The sequence below is a fragment of the Miscanthus floridulus genome, chromosome 7 (assembly GCF_019320115.1).
Source record: "Miscanthus floridulus cultivar M001 chromosome 7, ASM1932011v1, whole genome shotgun sequence".
Taxonomy (NCBI): Eukaryota; Viridiplantae; Streptophyta; class Magnoliopsida; order Poales; family Poaceae; genus Miscanthus; species Miscanthus floridulus.
The window spans coordinates 14,315,454-14,336,441 of NC_089586.1; the positions used below are offsets into that span (position 1 = coordinate 14,315,454).

At 44.9% G+C, this 20,988-nt stretch overlaps 1 protein-coding gene and 2 pseudogenes across 2 annotated transcripts; 1 reads left to right on the forward strand and 2 right to left on the reverse strand.

The window, feature by feature from the left end:
• On the reverse strand, nt 1-6,074 carry LOC136465107 (uncharacterized; annotated as a pseudogene).
• A 2,128-nt stretch (nt 6,075-8,202) lies between these two features.
• On the forward strand, nt 8,203-15,510 carry LOC136462632 (receptor like protein 22-like). Of its 2 annotated transcripts, XM_066461704.1 has the most exons (3): nt 8,203-10,166; nt 13,291-14,799; nt 14,935-15,510. In XM_066461704.1, the coding sequence occupies exons 1-3, from the start codon at nt 8,324-8,326 to the stop codon at nt 15,138-15,140; spliced, it is 3,558 nt and encodes a 1,185-aa protein (XP_066317801.1). In that variant the 5' UTR covers nt 8,203-8,323; the 3' UTR covers nt 15,141-15,510. The 2 variants fall into 2 exon arrangements, with proteins under 2 accessions (XP_066317801.1, XP_066317800.1); XM_066461703.1 differs by having other exon boundaries at nt 13,291-15,510.
• A 642-nt stretch (nt 15,511-16,152) lies between these two features.
• LOC136462633 (3-isopropylmalate dehydratase large subunit, chloroplastic-like) lies at nt 16,153-20,731 on the reverse strand (annotated as a pseudogene).
• Between the last annotated feature and the right edge of the window lie 257 nt (nt 20,732-20,988).

Consider the following 20,988-nt stretch of genomic DNA (forward strand, 5'->3'; position numbering starts at 1 on the left):
TCAAGCATTATCATCAGGAGTAGAAACATCAATATTAAGATTATCTACAATCTTCCTGGCTAAGTCATCGACCTTAGGCTCTAACCTCTCAACAGCATCGAGGTACTCTTGGCTCTCGGCTTCATCGGCAACCTTGGACAAAGGAAAATCCGGAGAAAGAACTTGGACTTGGGCAAGAACGTTCCTGGTGCAAAGATGGGCACACCTCTTCACGAACTCCTAGAAAAGGGTCGGCACTTGGGGAATGAATTGAGCCCAAGAATGACCATCATCCGCTGAAGTCCGGAGGAGACAGGCTACTGACCGAAATGATTTACACAAAGCATTCCAATTTTTAGTAGCCGTTGCCAACTTACCAGACAAGTCTTGAATAGTCTTTTGAGCCTGCACAAGATCTTTGTTAGCCCCACGCCTAATCAGTTTGGCAAGCGCGAGTTCTTCCTCAGCACGAGTAATTATCTCCTCAGCCTTGTTGTGACTATTGTGGGCAGTGGTCTTCATTTCCTCAAGACCCTCCGAGAGCTTCTGCTTTTCAACTCGGAGAGCTAGACCAGGCAACAGAAACAAGTCAGCAGAAAGGAAAATCAGAGTACAAAAGAAAAAACAAAAAGTCAGCAGAAAGGGAAGCCAGAATACAAAAGGAAACAAAAAGAACCCGCAATACCTTTGCACTCATTCTTCGCAGCATCCTTCTGCTTCTCTACCTCTACCACTCGGGCACAAAGAGTTTTCTCCTCCTTTTGGTGCATCTGACGCTCGGTCTCCAATTTGGCCCCGAGGAGGTCAAGCTCGGCCTTCAGGGCGCTTACCTCAGAAGACAACTTCTTCTCATTTTTGGACAAGAAAACGAAGTCAGTATGATCTTGAGAGAAAGACTGAACAAAGAGAGAGAGAGAAAAGGCATAAGAAGAAAACAAAGATCGAACATCCAAAGAAAGAACTCCAGAAAAACTCACCTGAAGCTTTTCACCAAAGGAAGTCGAAAGGGCCCCCCAGGCTGTAGTCAACTCTGATAGATGATGGGTGGCATCGAACTGCAGCAACACATCGTCATCCAAACGCTGACTGCTGGCTCCAAGGGGAGCAAGGGAGAAGCTGACGTAGGCAAAGAAGGCAAAACCAGGGCTATATCCTGGGAAGCCCCGGCTACCTCCCCAGAAGTACCCACCACTATGGCCATGGTCACCTCCAGAGCAATAGGATCAGCAGCGGTAGGGGACTCAGCTTCCCCCATAGCTACCTCGCCGACCGAACATTCCAAGCCCCGAGACTCAGCGCACAGAGGCGGGTTAGAGGACTGAGAAGAAGTCGACAGAGGGTTAAGAGAAGGCGAGGGTCTACAAAATCATAAGAAAAATCGACGATAAGAATATGAGTTAGGGAAAAACAGAGAGAGAAACAAAGAAGCACAACACGAAATCACTTACTCAGCTATCTTCTTCTTCATAAAACCAAAAGAAGACTTTAAAGGTGGGACTATGGCAGCAAAGACGTCACCGCCACTCTACGGCAGGAGTGGCATAGCCAGTACCGAAACCCCAGAAGAACTCAGCACCAGAGCCCTAAAGGAACTCGGTATCGGAATCCCAGAGGAACTCGGTGCTGGTGCCCCAGAAGAACTTATACCCGACGACCGCTTACTACAAAGAGATCAAGACCAAAGTCAGAACAAAAAGAAGGTTTCAACTACAGGAAAGCAAGAAAACAACTCACCAACAAGTAACAAGGGCAGCATCATCGTCCTCTTCCTCCTCACTCTTGACCAAGGTTGCCAAAGCACCAGCTGAAAAAGGACAAAAGTACTCGGTTCAAGACAAAAACAAAAAAACAAAGGGACAGAGCGTATTAATATGCTCACCTAAGAACATGCTAGCTACAACTGGAGTACCTGTACGAGTACTTGACTGGCGAGACTTCTTGGCAGAAGACAAACCAGAAGAACTTTTAGCTCGACCCCTCTTTCTGACACTGCAAGGGCCTCGAGGAACTAGACGGGGAACATACTCTTCATATATGTCAGAAAATGCGGAAGAAACACCAGGAAGCATAATAGCAGTTTGAAACTTACTAGTCAAGGACGCCCCAGCAAGACTACCCCCAACATCCACATTTGCAGGGAGATCATCAAGGGGAATTGGATCAGCGAAATTATGCCCCAATTCCTATAAAACAACGAGACAAGGAAGATTAAGCAAAAGTGGATACGACGAAAGGAAATCAAAAGTACCCGAATAAAGAAAAGAACAACTCACAGCAGGGGGCAGGTTCTTTGCGCTGTACTCAAGGACAGCAAACAGAACAACGCTTACTCCTTTCAGCATCTTCTAGAGACGCTCGAGCACTTCCTCGTCGGTCAACTCAAGGGCAGGGACCATACGAGAAGGGTCCTCTGCCCCAGAGTACTCGAAACCGTAATGTTCGCGCTCCTTCAAAGGTTGAACTCGGTGGCGAAGAAAACTTGAAATAATACCAAAGCCGGTCAAACCTTGCTGCTTCAGAGTGCAAATCTTCTCGAGAAAGGGCTTGATCGTCTAGAGCTCAGCAGTTGTCACTGGGTTCTTTTCCCATCGGTCATTAACCAAAGGACTAGACCCGGAGTGAACATAAAGAGGAGGAATCAAGTTGGCAGCATAAAACCAGTCAGCATGCTAATCTCTTATAGAATCAACCAGGTCATAGTCAAAGAATTTACTTCTAAAACCCTAGCGAAACTAAATCCCATAGCCACCAAGAACGCTGGTGTCATCGCGGCGAGGTTGGGGCTTCAGACGAAAGAAGTAACAAAAGAGGGAAAGAGAAGGAGGAATTCCAAGGAAGGTTTCATAGAGATGAACAAAGACAGAAAGATGGAGAACAGCATTGGGAGCAAGATGATTCAGGCTAATCCCAAAATAGCCGAGAAACCGATGAAGAAAAGCAGAAGCCGGGAGGCAAAGTCTAGCACGGACAAAGGAAACGAAGAGAATGATCTCACCAGGACCTGGAGCAGGGACCCGATGCTCGCCCAGAGCCCTCCATTTAGCAATGTCCTTGCTCTGGATCAGGCCATCGCCAACAAGCTCGCGAAGCTGGTCTTCAGTCATTGTCGGAGCCGGCCAAACCTTCTGGGCAGCCCTCATGGCCATGAACTCTTGGTTCTCGATCACGGAAAGTGATGATTCCTCGTCCACAAAGGCTGCCTAGGGACTTGCTCGCGGCTTTCTTCCTACCCATGTACTAACGGAGGCAAAAAGGCACTCAGGAAAGAGAAGGCTCGGAAGGCGGCGCTCAGATGGCGGTGGCAATGGTGACGGCGGAGTTGCGAAGGCTAGGGTTTTCAAGGCAAAGGCAGGGTACCAAAGAAAAGGAGGAGAAAGGCCTTTAAATAGATTTTACACCGGTAAAAACGCGGCCCACAAGGCCCGTTTTAACACGTCATGAGGACGCAACGGTCCATTTACCGACACAGCGAAAATGACGGACGGCTCAAATCCACACAATGGTACAGTTCAACGGGCAGATTTCAGACTTATCCATCCAGCACCACGGTAGAATTATCATATCACCACAAAAAGAACTCATCAACAATAAAGCAAAGAAGGGTTATCTCACAAGGAGCACAACAACCCGGTCCTTACAGAAAGAACTCGGAAATCTCATCAACAACCGGAACACCAGGAAAATAAAGAATTGCAACTCAGAAGACAAGATTCTTTCCAATATAACTAGTTTAAAAAATAGAAGATTACACATCTTACAAGACCCAACGAACTCGGTACCATGAAAAGCAAAGTAGCAAAGAGGAACCCAGACACGGCTAGGCTCTGGAATGACTACGTGTTCCAAATTGCTACTCGGCAGGACAAACCGCCCTTGGCTACACTGTTTTCTTCAAAGGACGGGTGAAGCGCATCCAAGGCGAAAATCAACAGCACGGTGGGACAATATGGAGCAGAGAAGGCCAGTAGGCATCTGTCTACCCAAGTCCGATGTGATGCTGGATATGATGCTGATCTGCACCGGACAGTCTCAGGGCAGGCGATGAGGATCAACCCAGAACTGCTAGATGAAGGATCGCATCCCACATCATAAGACTCCCTCCAACTACCGCCATGTACTTCCAAGTATGATGCTGGTGTGGGATTAGCCTACCTCTAATCCCTATCACAAGACTCCCTCCAGCTATGGCAAGACACACAAGAACTGCAAAATACTCCCGGAGGCTGCTCTACTTCACAAACTACCATATTCATAACTATAGAGACTTCAGAACAAGCAACAAAACACTCAATGAATCAAAACAACACTCTAGGAGGGTATTTATAGACCGAAGGAGCGGTGCACATGGACCAGGAGCACCAACGAAATAAGCCTAACAAAGGACACAGTGAAAAGACAGAATTCAATGAAAGAGGACTCAGGCGTGAAGGAACAGTACCTAAGGACAAGCATATTCGAAAGGATATACCAACACTATACAACTCATGAACAAACAGCATTCACACTCAACCACCACCATATAACTACATCTGATAATAGCAGACTACCAGAGAATATGCCAAGACCCTGCATTTGAGTTCTTCCTGAACAAAACAACCCAGATATATACTCGGGGGCTGCAACAGGAGAGGTATACAGTTCTTTCGAACAACTCAGATTCAAGACCCTTCAACTTTTTGTTCCAAATAGCAAGAGGCTCAGGGGCTACACTCAGTGAGTGCACTTTTTCCTTCAAAAAAGCACACGTCACTCAGAAGACATCTTCAGGACAGACGACTTCAAGGCCACATGATAAAAAGAACCTAGACATAGCTATATCCGAGCTCTTTTCGACAAAAAGAACCCGGACATAGCTAAATCTGAGCTCTTTTCGACAAAGAACCCGGGTATATGCTCGGGAGCCCTTCAACAAAGAATCAGGACGATTTCAAGAAAAGACCCTCAAGCTCCTTGTGCCAAACAGCAAGAGGCTCGGGGGCTACATCCAAATGGGAGTACTTTTTTCTTCAAAAAGGTACACACCACGCGAAGATCTCACGAAGCGCTACACGGTTTCGCTCAAGAAAGCACTCGGACAATGCTTGTTCCTGCTCGACAAGACTCGAAGGAACAAGACAAGGCTTCTAGAACTCAACCATGAAGTGCTCGGGGGCTTGTCGGTGCGGGACCCACGGGATACCCCGCAAGGAAGGGAGAAGAACTAGTCTAAGTAGGATTCTTCCCATGTAATCTTAGTAGTAGTATTATTCTGTAATCCTACTAGAAACTCTCATTGTAAACCGACTAGGACTCTAGCCTCCTGACTATATAAAGGAGGGCAGGGCTCCTTGGATTAGGAGTTCAGAGAACAATTGTACAACACAACACTTTACAATCAATCCAACACAAAGGCTAACGCTAACTGGACGTAGGGCTATTACTCGATCGAAGATCGAGGGTCCGAACCAGGATAAATCGACTGTCTCTTGCGTTAACCGTCGAGTTCTGCATACGCTGAAGCCCGAACAAACTGCCCTAGGGACCCCCGTGGTAGGCTATCGGTGGTCAAACATCGACACCGCCCCATTTGCCTAAGCGAAATTACCGGAGTCAATAAGGATGGAATCAGTCTCATGCCACTGCTTGAGTGCTGGTGCTTGGTTTTGATAGTTGAATCCAAATGTATTCATTTTAGTCACAAGGAGCTTAATGGTCTGCACAATCCTGCGAAGCTTGTTGCCCATTTTATTACTGAATGCAACGCGGTTGTGAGTAGGAAAGAGCTTCACTCCCTCAAAACCAAGCCTACGGATGTGCCCCTTCTCCTTGTCTTCATGACGGAGCGCCTCGTAGTTGAACTCATCAAAGGCTTCATTCGCCTCGTACGCCGCCGTCTTGACCTCCTTGAGCCACGCCTTCACTCCTTCTCAGCGCCTCGCCTTCTCCTCGGCATCGGTGATGACATCGAGGATGGCAGGCAACTTGCGCATGAGGATCTTGTGCTGTTCCTCCATGCCCTCCATCACCTTGTACTGCTCTAGGAGGTAGCTAGACGCCTTCTCCTTCACTAGGGACAGCAGTGGCCCGACCACCATGCTGACCGCCACCTCCGCCATTGCACCCAGAGCACACAGCACACGAGTGCCGGAGTCGAGGAGGCAAGGTGAGGACGGAGAGAGGCTGAAGAGGAGATAATATGGTGGGAAAGGAGGACACTAAAGGTAGAAGAAACTTCAATGGTGCCTTTGTCAACAACATTCCAGAGCCGTCGGACTCTGAGCTTGACCTTCATTGTCACCACCCACTCGCCATAGTTGGTGCGAGTCAGCGTCGGCCAACTGGTGCCGCTGACCTCCTGCACCGTGCGCACAACGACCTCCTGTCGTGGCTGGGCAGCCACAGCAGCGCTGCTGCTGTCGCCCATCTCCAAACCGTCTGTCATCACCAGCGGTTGGTCCGGCGATGACGCTTGTATGGCTCTGATACCACTAGTTGGCCCCTTGGATCTCCGGCACGGGTGAGCCGACCACTCATTAGCATTGCTGACCACACACTATGGCTAGAGGTAGAAGAAGGGAGGGAGAATAGAGCACACACACAGCATAAGCACTCGCGTTGGCCGGAGCTCTGTAGATGAGACGGCAAAACTTACTGAGTTGCAGTGGGAAACTATATATACAACTCTACTCATCTAATCCTAGTACACAGACATATCAGGCTGTCATGCTGCTACAGTGACTAGATGTGACAGCAGGGCTAACTTTGGCGTCTGCCCCTGCTGTGGCTACAGTGCGGCAGGGGAGCCTTTCGATGCCTGCCCCTGCAGCGGCTACAGTGCAGCAACAGGGAGCTCTTTTCGACGCCTGCCTCCTACCATGTGTTCACACAGAGGAGCAGCAGATTACATAACAGCTATCAGCAGAATGCCTTTCCAAGTAAACCTCATCCAAGTCCTCCAACAGCTCCTTCCACAACTCAAGCTCTCTCAGGGAGAGGGCTTTTCTAAATTCTATCTACCACTCCCCTTCTTCCCAACAGTCAGCTACTGTACAGTCAGTGTCTATGACCATCCTGTACAGCTCCTCATAATATATATGTCTGTAAGCCCATTCGAGCACGAAGCCACGTACTTAGCTCACCTTAGTTTGTTCTTGTTTTTGCTGTAGCAGTATGTCTGTCTGAATGTCTTTCAAGTTTTTGCTCTGTAGTACGTCGTCAGCCAGTAGTAGCGCATTTGGTTCCTCTTTGTTTGCAGCTTGTTTTTAGTACACAAAAGTTTTTTTGTTTTTATTTTCAGCTTGTGGTTAGCTTCTACAGTGTGCTTGTCTTTTGTTTCAGACCTTGCTTATTCTGCTTCTACAGTGTGGTTTTAAGAAACTAGGGTTAATCTGTCACTAGTTGGCTTATGTGACCTTGATGATTAGAAGAGAGGTGCTCTGGTCTAGTTTGGCATGTGTGCCGCAACACGGTTACATGAACAGGCTCGAGTAGCCAGGTCATGGCATGAGTGGTGTGGCATCGATGTAGGTTTTGTAGCTCCAAACTCAAAACAAGAAAGGTAAGAGTATGCGGCGACGAAGAGTTGTGAACGGACAGAGGGAGAGAGTGAGAGGGAATAAAAAAAAGTTTGCTCTTAAATAAAGACTTAAACATAGAAAGTATAGATATACGTGTATATGTATACATACAGATATAGATTTGCAGCTCCTGAGCTAAGTATGTCAAGTTAGGGAATAGTCGGTCAAAATTAGGTCTGGCACCATTATTAGGTGTAAGCCCGTCTCAAACGCCGTAAGCTTTTTGAAAAAAAAACATCAGAGGCGTTGAGACAACTACGGAGTATTATTGTGAATTTAGAAGCGGGAAAAGGCAACAGATATGATAGTTCCTCTGTGTATGAAAAGAGAAAACAAGACTTTGCCTCGGTGCCTGAAACTAAACCTTGACGATTGAAGTGATTTCTTTTAAAAATTGTAATACTCACAGCCAAAAATATAACAATTGAAAATCACATTCAAATTCGGATATAGTGATTCTATTTTCTATCACCAAATTAAGTGTACCTAAATATTGAGCGAACAGCCGCCGATTAGGACCTTATGAAGAAAAGGAAAGGGGCCGTGCATGGAGTGATGATTAATGTTTCCACTGAGTGAAATTAAACAAAGAGAAAGTAATACACTAGTGGAGTGCTTTCAGCTCACGATCCACCACGCACATGAATGTGCAGCATGCCATTGTGGGTGTAATGCGCGTGCGATGACCGACGATGACTTGGAAACTTGAACAAGACTATCAACTTCAATTACAAATGCAAATATGCCATCCTTGTGTTACCAGCCAGACAGTAGCCTAGCATGCAAAAATGGCTTCCAGTTGCATTGGTTGGACGCCATTGCTGCTCTGTCTCGTACAGCTCCTCCACTTCCACACACATGCCGCCTCCGCCTCCGGTGTCCATCCTCACGGGCATGCCAACCTCACTCGCCACCACTCTGCTCCTTGGCTATGCCGTCCAGATCAGGCAAACACTCTGCTTACACTCAAGCAGTCTTTCAGCTTCCACCCAAACGGAAGGTTCCCATATGACTTGGAGTCCACCACCACTCTTCCGTCGTGGAAACCTGGCACGGACTGCTGTCTCTGGGAGGGCGTCGGCTGCAGCAACTCCTCCTCAGGCCATCATGTCGTCATAGCTTTCGACCTCAGTGGGTTTCGATTGAACAGTGATGGAATTCACCCCGTGCTGTTTAATCTCACCTCCCTCAGGATGCTCGACCTGAGCATGAACAATTTTAGGGGCTACGACATCCCATCAGTTGGTTTGGAGAGGCTCGTTTTGCTCAGGCACCTCAACCTCTCCAGTTCAGGAATCAGCGGTCAGGTACCTATTGGCATTAGCAAACTCACAAACCTTATCTCCTTGGATATTTCGGATCGTTCTAATGATATTGAAGACGCAGAAGACGACTATGATATCGATGCCATCTCCGTTGCACCTAATTATGGCCTCTCCGTACCCTATTTCCACAACATAGTGGCGAATCTGAACAATTTGACAGAGCTTTACCTTGATCTTGTGAGTATATCTTCATCTGTACAAGATTGCTTCAAAGCTCTAGCTAAATATGTGCCACATCTGCGGGTTCTTAGCTTGCAGTCCTGTGGCCTGCAAGGTAATATTGATAGCTCTCTCTCAAGGTTGAAGTCTCTGGCAGTGATCAACCTCAGTGAGAATGATGGTATCACCCCCGGTCCATTTCCTGAGTTTCTCATGAATTTTCCCAATTTAAGAGTGCTCCAACTATCTGGTATTAATCTTCAAGGGTGGTTTCCTCGAGGAATGTTTCGATCAGAAAATCTAAGGGTGCTCGACTTGTCCGGGAATTCAAATCTCTCTGGCCACCTGCCAAGCTTTTCTAATGCCGCTTCTTTAGAAACACTATGCATAGACTGGACCAACTTTACCTATGTTAAATCAAGCTATTGTAGTGGTTTCAAGGCATTAACAGAATTGTCTATTGATGGAAAAATTATTTCCACGGATTTCCTCTATTCATTTGGTATGCTTGCATCCTTGCGCAGATTGTCCGTGACACAACTAGATTCACCAAGACAATTGGAGTCACTCTTTTCTTGGTTTGGAGGCATCAAGAACCTGAGAAGCTTGGAGTTCGACTTGTGCGACTTCTCCATGACAATACCTTCATCCATTGGAAATCTCAAAAACTTAACAAGTTTAGTCATTTCTGAGAGCAACCTCACAACACAAACATTATCATCAATTACCAATATTATAAACCTAAAATTTCTCAAAATCGAGTGCGATGATAGCTTCTTTGCTATTCCATCTGCTATTGGGAATATGACTAGCTTGGAAAGATTGCACATCCTGGATTGTTGGAGTTCTCGGCCAATAGGCCCAATACCACATGAAGTTGGCGCACTGAAGAAGCTGGAATCACTTGTACTAGGTTATATGGGTCTTTCTGGCAGAATACCAAGTACAATTGCTAATTTGACTCAACTGGCTGAGCTGTGGCTTGGAGGAAATTATTTCAGTGGTAGAATACCAAGTACAATTGCTAATTTGACTCAGTTGACTGAGCTGCGGCTTGAAGGAAATCATCTCAGCGGTAGAATACCAAGTACAATTGCTAATTTGACTCAGTTGACTGAGCTGTGGCTTGAAGGAAATCATCTCAGCGGTACGGTTAGCTCACTCACTCATTTACACCTAGTTTTTGTAAATAAAAGCTCACTCCGTACTATTTGGAACTCCTAAATTGCTCTTTTTGTTTGTGTTTCCTATACTGATTCTTCTGATCTTGTAATGAACTACAGTAATAGAGCCAGTGCATTGATGTAGAAATTTGGTAGTTTAAAACCAAACCTTATGAAATTTATATTGAATAGGTTTGAGTGTGAAAGGATAAACTAGGACTAAATTTCAATGTGCATCATTCATTGTTTTGCGTAGAATGTAATTCCTTATGCAAGCATAGTATGTCCTTGGAGGGGCAATGCATTATGTGCTACGTACGGTGATTGCAAAGTGGAAGGGATTCAAGGGGTTATGGTATAGCTATTGCATAATTTTTGGGGGGTTGGTCCAAAATGATTCCTTCTGTGATGCAAATAACCATGCAGTTAATTGATTAGGACAGTTCAATTTTTCAACCTGGAAACCGAATTAGGACAAACTGGCCCCGCATCGCTCCTCCTTGGGGCGAAACCTCAATCCCCAGCGCTGGTGCCCACATCACCTCCCTCCCCTGCCTCGCTGCCGCCCAAGCGGGTCGGGTCGCCAGTTTTTTTTTCTCCCGCAAAGTTGAGGTCCAAGCAAGCTCCAGTGACAGTGGTGGCGGCTCTTTTGGCTCCGGCGGGTGGATCCACTTTTCCCCCGGCCGGATCTGCGAGGGGCGGTCATATCCGGTGGGTTGGAGCTTGATTCCGGCAATATCGGCCTGGGCAGCAGCGGTGGAGCTCGAGCCACAGAACCCGCATGGGTGGCGACGCAGAGGCGCCTGGCTCATTGGCACGGAGGCCGCGCGGGCGGCGTGCCCGTGCCTTGCTTGCGAGCTCTAGACGCGGCAGCGCAGCAGCAAGCGGGTTGTGCACGAGTTGGCCAGCAACACACGGTCACACATGGTGAGCGCGGTGGTCGATGACTCAGCCAACCGATGAGGCTTGGCATGGTGACGTGGATCTGGATGGTGTGGCGTTGGAGGCCAGACCTGCGTGTTGGTGGCCGGATCTTATAAGAAGCCGGAGAAGCATGGTGATGCTGCAACCTTCAGGTGGTGCTGCTTACTCCTGCAGGTGGTGCTGTTTATCCGGCAGTGAGGCCGAGCAGCTGCGCGTCAATTTCGTGGTCTCCATTAAGTTCTTCGTGCCCCTGCTCTGTCTTGCACTCAGTCTTCCGTTGAGGGTGCTCCCAGCTGATGGTGCGCAGCCTCGCTGCTGGCGTGACTCTGCCTCAGCTGCGTTCTACGGGGGTCGGTAGGTTGAGGTCAGTAGCGGTCAGCTGGTTCATATCGTTGCTGGTTCGTGAAGAAGTACTGTTGGTCGGTTTGTGTGAGAGAAAAATACTGTTTCGGCTGGAAATTTACGATCGTTTACGACAAGCCACAGCCAAACGAACAGGCTGCAAGTTGAAAGCTCGGACAGCGACGTCTCTGGACGTCGCTTCCTGCTGGAGGCATCCACCCTGCCCAACCCTGCTGAGTTTCAATAGGTGAAAACCTAACCTATTTGTGGGCTGGCGATGGCGGTGTCGTTAGCACCATGATCTTCCTGGAGGCATCGTCTTGTACATCTTGCATCGTGCTTAGTTCCTCGGCTGGTGGTGGCACCTAATTACATCTTGTTGAGAAGTTGAACTACTGTGTTAAGGTGTCAACGAGCTTAACAACGATTACTCATAGTTGTGATTAGTCGTGGACAGTGGATAGAACAAGATCTTAGTGGTAGACTTCGTATTTTACCGTGCGTGGTAGCTGTTTGGTGCTTTGACGAGGTTTTTGTCTCGTGGTTGATCTAAGCTTTCGAGATAAGGCTGAGGTCCTTTGTTGGACGATTTCCAGGCCGGGTTTCTTTTATAAACAGGATCAACTCTCCTCTTTTTACTAATATATACGTCGAATGGTTCTAAATGGTCAGTATCATTTTGAAAATCAAATAAAAAATATACCGAATATATTCCCAATACCTCATAGGAGCTAATATTTTAAATAAATCTTAGCCTTTGGTCTATAAAATACATAAAACATTTAAATGATTAATAATTAATTGAAATATTAGAAGAAAAAAAGGAAAATTAAAGGCGGGAAATCTCGGCCCATAGTTCAGTGTTGGTCTCCTTCATTATCCTCATGCTTTTTTTGAAGGGAAAAATTTCAAGTTCTCCAAGAGTACCTAATATTTTCTTCCTAAAAACATGGAGTTTTACAACTCCTAAAAAGTATTAAAAAGAATAAAGAAGACCATCTCCAAGAGTTTCTAATAATCCACTCCTAAAATATAGAAGACAATTTTACATCAGGAATCCTATACTATTTCTAAATTATCATAACCACTTTTTATATATTCTTTCTCTCTTTACATTTTCTTCTGGAACCTTTTTCTACTCTTTATTCTTTCCACGCTCTTCCACCTTTAGATTGGCCGACAAACACGTTGGGTGAGAGAAGATACGCGTGACTCGGAAGCGCGTAACTTTATGCGGAACAGGGTGACTTTTTCCAAGTTCTAAAAGATTAGGAGGATGGATTATGAGTTGTTGGAGAGAGGTTTTTTCTCATCTTCCTAAAAACCAAGGATTAGGAATGGATTTAGGCAACTCTTGGAGATGCTCTAAAACCGGGTAAACCACCTCCCTGAACTTTTAAAACCGTTCATTTTACCTCCCTGGCTCGTTATAAACGGTTTTCAAAAACGGTTTTGTCTTTTTCTTTTTTATTTATTTCGGCCGAATCTTTGAAAAAATCATAGTAAATTATAGAAAAATCATAAAATAAAAAAAATTCCAATTTTGTTGGACTCCACATGAGTAGATCTACACAGTGAACATATAATATGATATGCTTTAGTACAAATTTTTTTGTTATAGCTTAGGATCTATGCTTTTCTATAATTAATTCATAGCTGCAGTTTCTATAATCCAATTGTGGTGAAATTTTTATGTTGGGCTAATTATTGTATGCTTGAACTGTAGTAAAAATTTCATACTCATTGGATCATGTATAACTTAGTTATAGATTTATTTAGGTGTATACTTGTAAAAAGTATTTAGAAATCCACAGTGTAACTAAATTTATTTTCTTTGTGCAGGAGAAATCCCAACATCTCTTTTCACTCTTCCAGCTCTAGGCTACTTAGATCTTTCAGAAAACCAACTTTCTGGTCCCATAAATGAATTCGATGCTGCATCTTCATGCTTGAAGAATGTATACTTGGAAATGAATAATCTGACAGGGCGAATCCCCCAGTCATTGTTGGTACTCCCAAATTTGAAGGAACTCAATATTGAGGGCAACAACTTAATGGGCTCAGTGGATCTTGCGTCACTATGGGGGAAGGACCTCACTTCTTTATTTCTATCATACAATAAGCTGACTGTAATAGAAGGGGAAGGTATTAATAATTCTTTATCCACCTATCCCTATCAGCTTGTGGAGCTAGGTCTTGCTAGTTGCAATATGATAAAAATACCAAAGTTATTGCATGCCAAGCACATGATTATTCTAGACCTTTCAAGTAATAAAATCAGCGGGGATATACCAAGTTGGATATGGAATTATGACCTCATGGTGATAGATCTTTCACACAACATGTTCACTGGCATGAAACTCAATTCATATGTTATCCCATTCAGTAATAACTTGGGCTATTTAAATCTTAGCTCCAACAGACTTCAAGGACCGATTCCTTTGCCAAGTTCATCAGCTAGAATATTGGATTATTCAAATAATAGTTTCTCTTCCCTTCTTCCAAACTTCACGTTATACCTTAGCTCCACTGCGTATCTTATGTTGTCACACAATAATATAAGTGGTTATTTGCCACGTTCAATTTGCCATTCACCTTTGGAAGTCCTTGACTTATCGTATAACAACTTTAGTGGACTATTACCACGATGCTTGATGGAAAATAGTCTGAGCATAATAAATTTGAGGGAGAATCAATTCAAAGGGATGCTACCTTCCAATATTTCAATTGGCTGTCCTATCCAGACAATAAATTTGAATGGCAATAAGATTGAAGGCCAGCTTCCAAGGACACTCTCTAAATGCACTGACTTAGAGGTTCTTGACATCGGAAGGAATCAAATTACAGACACTTTTCCATCCTGGCTAGGGTGGCTTTTGAATCTTCGTGTACTTGTCTTGAGATCCAACAAGTTCCAAGGTTCAATAGGTCATCTTGAAGATGAAAAATACAGAGGACGACACTTCTCAAGCTTGCAAATCATTGATCTGGCCTCAAACAATTTCTCTGGAAAATTGCATCCGCAATGGTTTGAAAATTTGAAATCAATGAGGCAGGATAACAATAGTGGAGATATCATATATCATCCAAACATACCGGGACTTTACCAAGACTCCATCACAATATCATACAAAGGGTTCACCATGAGCTTTGAAAGGATCTTAACTACCTTAACTGCAATAGACATATCAGACAATGCACTGGAAGGAAATATTCCTACTTCGATTGGAAATCTGCTTTCACTGCATGTACTAAACATGTCTCATAATGCCTTCACTGGACAAATTCCACCCCAACTTGGTAGCATAACTGCTCTGGAGTCCCTGGACCTGTCTTCCAACATGCTATCAGGTGAGATTCCGCAAGAGTTAACTGATCTCACCTTCCTTAGCACCTTGAATTTGAGCAATAATCAATTGGATGGAAGGATACCACAATCACGTCAATTCGACACGTTCCAAGAGAGTTCATTTGATGGCAATGCAGGACTCTGTGGACCCCCTCTATCCAAAAAATGTGGCCCTTCGGATATTCCAAGTGAAACACATCTGAAAAACTCCTCTCATGGTGTCGATGTTGTTTTGTTTCTCTTTGTTGGTGTGGGCTTTGGAGTGGGATTTGCAGCAGCTATTCTATTGAAACTGGATTATTGGATCAGCAGGTGGTTCCATATTTTCAGGATTCTATGTTGACTTGAAGGTGCCTGATTGCTATAAAGGAGGTGCAATATGTCATGCACAAACAACTTGGTGGTACTGCATATTCTACGGTACCTAATTATACAGTATGGTTTAGGCTATCCTTAGCACATCAAGATAAGTGTTAGTTGTTTTGTGTATGTAATCTTGTGGAACCTAGGTTTGTTTGGCACCTTGGCTTAGTACTTGCTGGTCTTGTTACTATATGTTATCAGTGATCATTGCTCATCAAAGTGGTGTCATGTAGATGACAAGTACACATTTTGTCAATGTCCAAGAAACTGCTACTTTGTCAGTGACTTTTGCTCTAAATCAAACCTATTATAAACTAAATGCATGTGTTTCCTTTCCCATGTTCCTTTACATTGATGGCAGATTGGGCCTGCATACCACTCACCAAATACGGTAACAAGAGGTATACATAATTAGGATTGATGAGGAAGTATATATCCCGGGTGTGTCATTAGGCTTGTGGTGACACCCAGAAGAGAGTACGCTATATCATCTGTGAATGTCAGTCAAGATTATGCTACTAGCTAGTACTTTCCAAAAAAAAAAGTATGCTACTAGTAGAATTGCGATGGCTTGCAAGATAGAAGTGGGTTCCGTGGGAAGCATGACATACTGCAAAACCCCAGCAGGATTCCCCAGGGGATCCTGCTCCTGGATGAAGGCGCATGTTTTCCTTTCTTCTCATGAGTAACATGATGTATGGAGTGTATATATTAGCCTTCCAACTAGGCTATAGATTCTGTCATTTATATGGGTTGATTATTAATACTCACAATATGACATTCGCACCTAGTACAGAGCATTGACATGCAGAATATAAAAGATCAGTTGAGCTTCTTTCTCATATTCATTGTAAGAAAAGCATCCAGTGTGAACCACAAGATCTCTCAACAGGCCTTTTGTAAGTAGGGAGTCTAGGAACTACCTTTTGTATGAACCACAAGAATGTATTTTCCTTGAAACAGTCAAGTATATTCTTGGTAGTACACTGTAATAATGAAAAACCTTACATGCGAACCTCCCGACATGCAGTTTATTCCTCAACGAAAGACATGCCTAGACTAAGGTTCAACACGAAAAACAGCAGTACATTATATATATAAAAAAAAACAGCAGTACAGCCTACAGGCACTGTGTAACTGTGTTACATCATGAACTCTGTTGTTTCAAGATGGTTACATGAGGAAGTCCCTGGGGTCCGTGACGTACCCCGTCAGGGCCGAGGCGGCGGCGGTGTAGGGGGACGCCAGGTAGATCTGCCCTTCCTTGTGCCCCATCCTGCCTGGGAAGTTCCTGTTCGTAGTGGACACGCAGACCTGCATCCAGGTTACCAGATCCATATGTTAAATTCATCTCATCAAAGCCGCACATGTCAACATACTAGAATTTCAGAGTACTTGTTTTCCTTCACAGACTGAAGGACTTCAATCAATGACAAAAAGTTCTACAATACTTGTAGTTTCAACTGGCATTGATAGCATCTATACACGTAGAGAGAAAAAAAAGGAAAAAGAATATGCATCCCCCAACAGGAGGGGGGAGGGGTCTAGTAGTCATAAGAAGGTGCTAGTGCTAAATCTGCACAGGGTGCATTATTGTTTAGTGATTCCAGCCATAACTATTCAGTAACAACATTAGAACAGCAACCTAGCACATAACTGAGATGGAGGTACAGTTATGTACCCAAGTAAGCATAGTTTGCGCATCAGTTAGCCAGTCAGAGTGTGAAATTTGTATGTGCACAAGATATATTTTATCATTTGATAGTTCTTTGCTTTTTAAGGTAACAGGCAGAGCTTTATCATTCAATAGTTAAGATAACATAGCAACATACTAATTTGTGCACTAGAACCATAGTTCCCCACCCTAGGTATATACTAAGTACCATGCCTATTATATAGAAATGCTTCTAGATTTGCATGTGATACTTACCATAGGTTCATTCATCCGTGCATATGTATCACGAGGGCCACCCAAACAAGCACCACAGCTAGAACTTGCTGGTGTATCACAACCAGCCTCCTCAAATATCTGGGAGCAAGTTTTGCCACCAGATCCTGGTACAGGGAGGCTATATACGTCCATCCACACCTGCAGAGATTTATCACAATATTTCCAAATTATGAACAAGTCTACACTCTACATGGTGATCACATTGGAATATTTTTATTCTAAATGTCACCTTTTGTGTAGCAGGGACAAGAAATGTGGGAACTTTAACCTTCTTTCCCTGGATTAAAAAGAAAAAGTTTCCAGTAAGTCAAGTAGCCATGGGATAGGAGGTCTGAAAGATAACAAGTACATACACCATGATAGGATTCAAGCTTTTTACCGAGGCTAAGAACACCTTTGCAGCAGCAAGGAAGTCCTCAGTCTTACCACCAGTGCAAGAACCAATATAGACTCGGTCGATCTTGACATCCTTGCATTCTCTTGCTAGAGCACGGTTGTCGGGCGAATGTGGCTGCAGATTCAAGACAGTTATTATTGCTTCGTTTTTATAGGAAAATCAACAAAAGATGAAGATTGCAAAATACTACATCAACAAACCTTGGCAACTACTGGCTCCAGTTTTGATACATCGAAACGGTAGTCACTAAAAAATCTGGGAACAAAGGCAATCAAATAAAATAAGCAATAAATCATGCGCATGCCGTATCAGATGATCACACAGAGGCAAATTTGGAAGCAAAGAAATGACTTCATCTTTGATAGAGGACGTCCCTCCTTTAGTTCTTGGAAGAGGCTATTCATGGAGGAAGCTAAACTGCGAGCTTTGAGATTCAGTGATGCTAAACGACCGGCTCTCTCTTTGTATAGACTCCCTAGCTTAGTTTCTTCTTCTTCCGTCATCCTTAGACCTGTTGCTCTTTCTGTTTTGGTGTCTGTTGTATAGTTGTACAGGCTTGTTCCTTTTTCCTCTTTTTTATTTAATAAAAAAATCTTACAGTGGGGGCTTCCCCTGCTGTATTCTCGCTCAAAAAAAAGATGATCACACAGAGACTACAAAGCCAAATGTCTGGAAGGAAAGAATTAGACAACAAATTATACTTCTTGTATGTGCATAACATAATCAACTTTTAAAGACGAGATAAGAGAATATGGAAAAACTAGTGGTGTATCTTTTATCCATTTACTTTCGAAGTTCGATGTTGTCTAACAAGGACTCGTGATCTGTAAGGCAAATAACTTTAAAACTGAAAACATGCACATAGATGCATACATAACATGAGCTAAAGGTCAAGAAAAGCAGGGACAGCCTAGTCACCTGGCCTGAGCATCACTGTAGACAGGTTCATAATCAATTGATGTCTTACCCTGCAGTATACCAGCATAACAACAATGATGTCAGAACTATTCTACAAACTAAACAGTAGAAGCTCATTTTTGCAAATTGTTCTGAGCACTCTCTCAAAGTTATTGGGATGTTATGAAAGAAAAGCATATTGGTCCAGCTTTATTATGAGCATTTCAAGGGGACTAGTTTTGTACCTCAAGGTATTTAAATGTAGTTTCATCAGCAGGCACAACACCAATCTTTCCACCAGCTTCAATAACCATGTTGCATAGTGTCATACGCTCTTCCATCTAGCAAGTGTGTGAAAAGGACTAAGTTCAATGTTACGAAGTGTGGCAATTAATTAAGATAATCTTGAGCAGGAAACGCACAGTTAGACTTTCTACAGTTGATCCAACAAACTCCATTGATTTGTAGGTTGCACCAGATACTGAAATCTCACCAATAATCTGTAAGTAGCAATTAACAAGAATAAGAAGTCCCGATTACAGGTAGATCCTAAGAAAGGAACAAATTTAGCACAGCTTGTAAGCTTACTTGCAAAATCAGATCCTTCGCATGTAACTAAGGCAGCATTTCTCCGTCTAATACAAACCTGATAGTAGGGGGCACCTGAAATGAACATTAAAACAGATCAAAACACTGTATTCTTTTTCTGGAGTTGACTGAAGCCGTGAAGCGTATCCAGTATCCACAATATATGACAATGCGATAAGATAAATATAACTGATGTATAAGTAGTGCTAACTGAAATACTGGATACAATACGCAATATTTCTATTATTGTTATCCTTTGATGAAATGCAAGTCAGTGTAACAACAATAATATTTTATTGATTCTCATCTATCTTGAACTTTGATTTGTAATATATAAAAAAATTGTCACTCTCCTGACCGATAGAAGAAATAGAGGTACAGTTCAGTTTGCGTATACCCTGTCTTCTTTTCTTTTCTTTTCTTTTCTTTTATGATTTTGGTTCTGTAAGACTGATTTCAAAATTTTACCTTCGGAGAGTAACAAGAACCATGGGCATACCTTGAGAAGAGCTTTTCCAGTGCCCAACACAAAACCTGCATCGGTGTTTCCAATTCCGGTTGCAAATTGACCGAAGGCTCCAGCATTGCATGTATGAGAATCAATACCCAGGAGAACCTAGACAGCAATTGGAGCAGGTTAGCGCTCCCCAACATGCTGATGTTGTACAATCACAGGTGACCTGTATACTTGAAAAACAGCAAGGTACCTCGCCTGGTCGGCAGTGGCCTTCCTGAGCAAGTGCGACGTGGCAGACGCCTTTGTAGTCTGGATTAGCCTGCAAACAACTCTGAAATGTAAACTGTTCCGGAAGGGCGTAAAACTAGAAGGAACCTAAACTTTAGTACTATGAGGCAGAGAAGCTAAGATATGTATGAATTGAAATGAACCGAGAAGCAAAGGAGTGGGAGGCATACCTTGAAATTGCTGAGGTCCTTGATGTCATAGAAGTACTTGATGTTCTGCTCCACACAGAAGTCCCTGATGATATCGACATTGCGGTTGGCGCGCTCGTCGCTGGTGAAGATGTAGTGGTCCGGGATGATGACGACCTTCTCGCGGTCCCAGACCTTGGCGTCCTCCCCGAACTCGTTCTTGAAGATGCCGATGGTGCCGGGCCCGCAGACGTCGTGCGTCATGAGCACGTCGACGTCCACCCACACGTTCTCCCCGGGCTCCAGCGCCGCGCGCTCCGACGCCCGCGCCAGGATCTTCTCCGTCATCGTCATCGCGCTCTTCACCTGGAGAGGGGCAGGCGGGCGGGGCGGCCGCGCGAGTTCGTGTGTGTGTGAATCGAACGCGGCGCGCAGAGCAACAGCGACAGCAGTTCGGGATTCAGGGAGGAGAGGGGGGCGTACCGAGCCGGTGGACGACGGGGCGCGGGGGGCGCGCGCGGGCGAGGCGACGGCGCGCACGCGGCACGGCTTGGTCCGGCAGCTCGAGCCCGCGCGGTGCTGCGACGGCGCCGGCGCGGCCAGCTCCTTCTGGGACGGGAAAGGGAAGGGGGCCGGTCAGTAACGGGGCGCGAGCGGGCGAGGAGGGAGAGAGGGAAGGGGGAAGAGGACGGACCTTGTGGGCGAAGGCCGCGGAGGCCTTGGCGGCGGTGGAGATGGAGGAAGCCATGGCGTGGCGGCGCGCGGTCGGCCGGGTCAAGCGAGAGAGAGGGAGGGATTGGGGCGGGGTGGTGCGGCGTGTGGGCCCGTGAGGGTCACCGGGTGAGGAGGGAAGTGGGCGAGCACACGAGGCGGTGGTAGCTGCGACTGCGAGTGGGACCAATATATATAACGGTGGGGAAAGAGCTGAATGAGGTGAATGGGTTTGCAAAATGAGCACGGCTTTGATGTCGGTATATGACCCATTGAGCTATGTGCTGTTTAGGCTAGCTTTGACATGACATGGAAAAAAATGGCATTTACTTGTCTCGTTCGCTGATCTGAAACTTGACTAAAACTGACTGAAAAACACTGTTCCGGCTGAATTGTTGTGAGAGAAAAATA

Excerpts from the sequence above, each read along its gene's own strand:
- LOC136462632 (XM_066461703.1), top strand. The coding sequence starts at position 8,324 with ATGGCTTCCAGTTGCATTGGTTGGACGCCATTGCTGCTCTGTCTCGTA. Across the intron at positions 10,167-13,290 it reads TGAAGGAAATCATCTCAGCG|GAGAAATCCCAACATCTCTT; the intron begins GTACGGTTAGCT and ends TTCTTTGTGCAG.